The sequence below is a fragment of the Narcine bancroftii genome, chromosome 3 (genome assembly GCF_036971445.1).
Source record: "Narcine bancroftii isolate sNarBan1 chromosome 3, sNarBan1.hap1, whole genome shotgun sequence".
Classification (NCBI taxonomy): Eukaryota; Metazoa; Chordata; class Chondrichthyes; order Torpediniformes; family Narcinidae; genus Narcine; species Narcine bancroftii.
In genome coordinates this window covers 238,157,566-238,159,598 of record NC_091471.1, presented here as the reverse complement: position 1 = coordinate 238,159,598, position 2,033 = coordinate 238,157,566, and the positions used below count along the sequence as shown (strand labels likewise).

At 48.9% G+C, this 2,033-nt stretch overlaps 1 protein-coding gene across 1 annotated transcript; it reads right to left on the bottom strand.

Annotated features, from left to right (window-relative positions):
- Nucleotides 1-829: 829 nt before the first annotated feature.
- LOC138756798 (acidic proline-rich protein HP43A-like) lies at nt 830-1,517 on the bottom strand. Its single transcript, XM_069923186.1, has 2 exons — nt 1,484-1,517; nt 830-1,272 (listed from the first exon to the last, which is right to left on the bottom strand). The coding sequence occupies exons 1-2, from the start codon at nt 1,515-1,517 to the stop codon at nt 830-832; spliced, it is 477 nt and encodes a 158-aa protein (XP_069779287.1).
- Between the last annotated feature and the right edge of the window lie 516 nt (nt 1,518-2,033).

Here is a 2,033-nt window from a genome sequence, read left to right as displayed (position 1 = left end):
CAATCAGGAATGTCGCTCTGTTCTATAAAGAGGCCATTGCTGGGAGATGTCTCAGTGAATACTACTGATGACAGATGTCTCAAGCTGCCTGCACGGTTCCAAGTGCACAGGGTGCCCAGTGTACAGAGTACTAATTTGGAAGGATTCCAGCTAAATCACCGATTCACCTGGAAAGAGTGCAAAGCATTATTTCAGATTTCTAGCATCCTGCAGTGCCTTGCATTTGTCCAATACCACCTGCTCCTCCTGTGCTCGCTACACCCACCAGATGTCAGCTTGCTATTAAGCCCTGCCCTCTGTCTCCAAAATTAATCTCTCTGATAAATCTAATTTGCATTTCAATGAATAAAAATGATACAAACCTTAAGAAAGAACAGGCATTGTGATCTTTGCTGTGTTTTAGCCCAAGATATTGTTAATCAGAACATGGAGCCAAGTGCATACATTTACCACGGGGTTAGATTACATTAGGGGAGAGGCAGATAGCAACAGAGACAGTGGGTAAAGCTGCTAAATCTTTTCGGGAGGCTTCAGGACACTCAGCTTTTATTTAATTCAATGATTCCGGAGAAAGACAAAATAATATTTCTGCCAAATGCAATTTTCTGCACTGTGTTTCCTGTTTGTGAGTTAAGTGGTTTTCTCAGGAGGAAGCTTGGAACTAATTTAAAGATTTGGATTAAGGAGAGGAAGATCAAGCCTGCATTTGTCACAGAATTCAAGATCGTCCAGACTCTCCATCCGAAACTAGTGTTCTCGACCTCTAGAGGGCATGGCCTTGGTCCATCCTGACCTCCTGCCTTCGTCCATCTCGACCTCCTGTCTTGGTCTATCCTGACCTCCTGCCTTGGTTCATCTTGACCTCCTGCCTTGGTCCATCCTGACCTCCTGCCTTGGTCCATCTCGACTCGTGCTTTGGTCCATCTTGACCTCCTGCCTTGGTCCACCTTGACCTCCTGCCTTGGTCCATCCTGACCTCCTGCCTTAGTCCATCTTGGCCTCCTGCCTTGGTCCATCCTGACCCACCTTGGTCCATCCTGATCTCCTGCCTTGCTCCATCCTGACCTCCTGCCTTGTCCATCCTGACCTCCTGCCTTGGTCCATCTTGACCTCCTGCCTTGTCCATCCTGACCTCCTGCCTTGGTCCATCTTGACCTCCTGCCTTGGTCCATCCTGACTTCTGCCTTGGTCCATCTTGATCTCCCACCTTGGTCCATCCTGACCCCAAGAAGTCAGCCTCATGCTCATTAGATGGGTTGGGTCTTTGTCCCCCTGAGTGAAGGGGGTTGAGGGGTGATCTTATATAAAAACATCAGGGGCTTTGTCACATTAAAAATGAAACATACATGAGATACTTTAACTTCTCCCTGCTATAAAGCAGTCACTGTTAGGATTTCCGGCCCCCCCTTACAGTAACAGAGAAAGAGAGGCAAAAGAGGTTCCCTTCAGAGTGTCCGTGGATTTGCCTCCAGCGGTTCCCCACCCTCTGCAGCTGCACAGACTCCTGTTTGATCCATCAGTCCCCCGAGCTCCAGCTCAAACCTCCAACACGATCAGGAAGGCCCTCAGCGCCTAAGGCCCCTTCGGGAGCCCTTCTTGTCCGCAGTGCCCTCTCGAACCCCTGCTCCGGCACCTACATCCCAGGAACCGGTCTCCAAAAACCTGCAGCCCATGTGGGCCCCCCGACTATGGCACCAACCAGGGGTGATGATTCTAGAATGAGGGGCAGAGGTTTAAGGTGAAAGGGGAAAGATTCGAGAAAGATTTATTGACTGGCGGAACAGGCTAGATGGGCCAGGTGACCAATCCCTGCTCCTTTTTCTAACGAGAGGCAACATTCTCACTCAAGAAGTGTTCTGAATGTGGAACTACCAGGGAAGTGGGGAAGCTGGTGCAATAACAATGTTCAATGAAATTTAGACAGATTTGTGGATAGTAGGAACATTCGGTTATCAGCCAACTGCTGTCAATGGCACTAGACCAGAATACCAATTAGGTCAGCATCAAAACATCGGGCTGAATAGCCTGTTCCA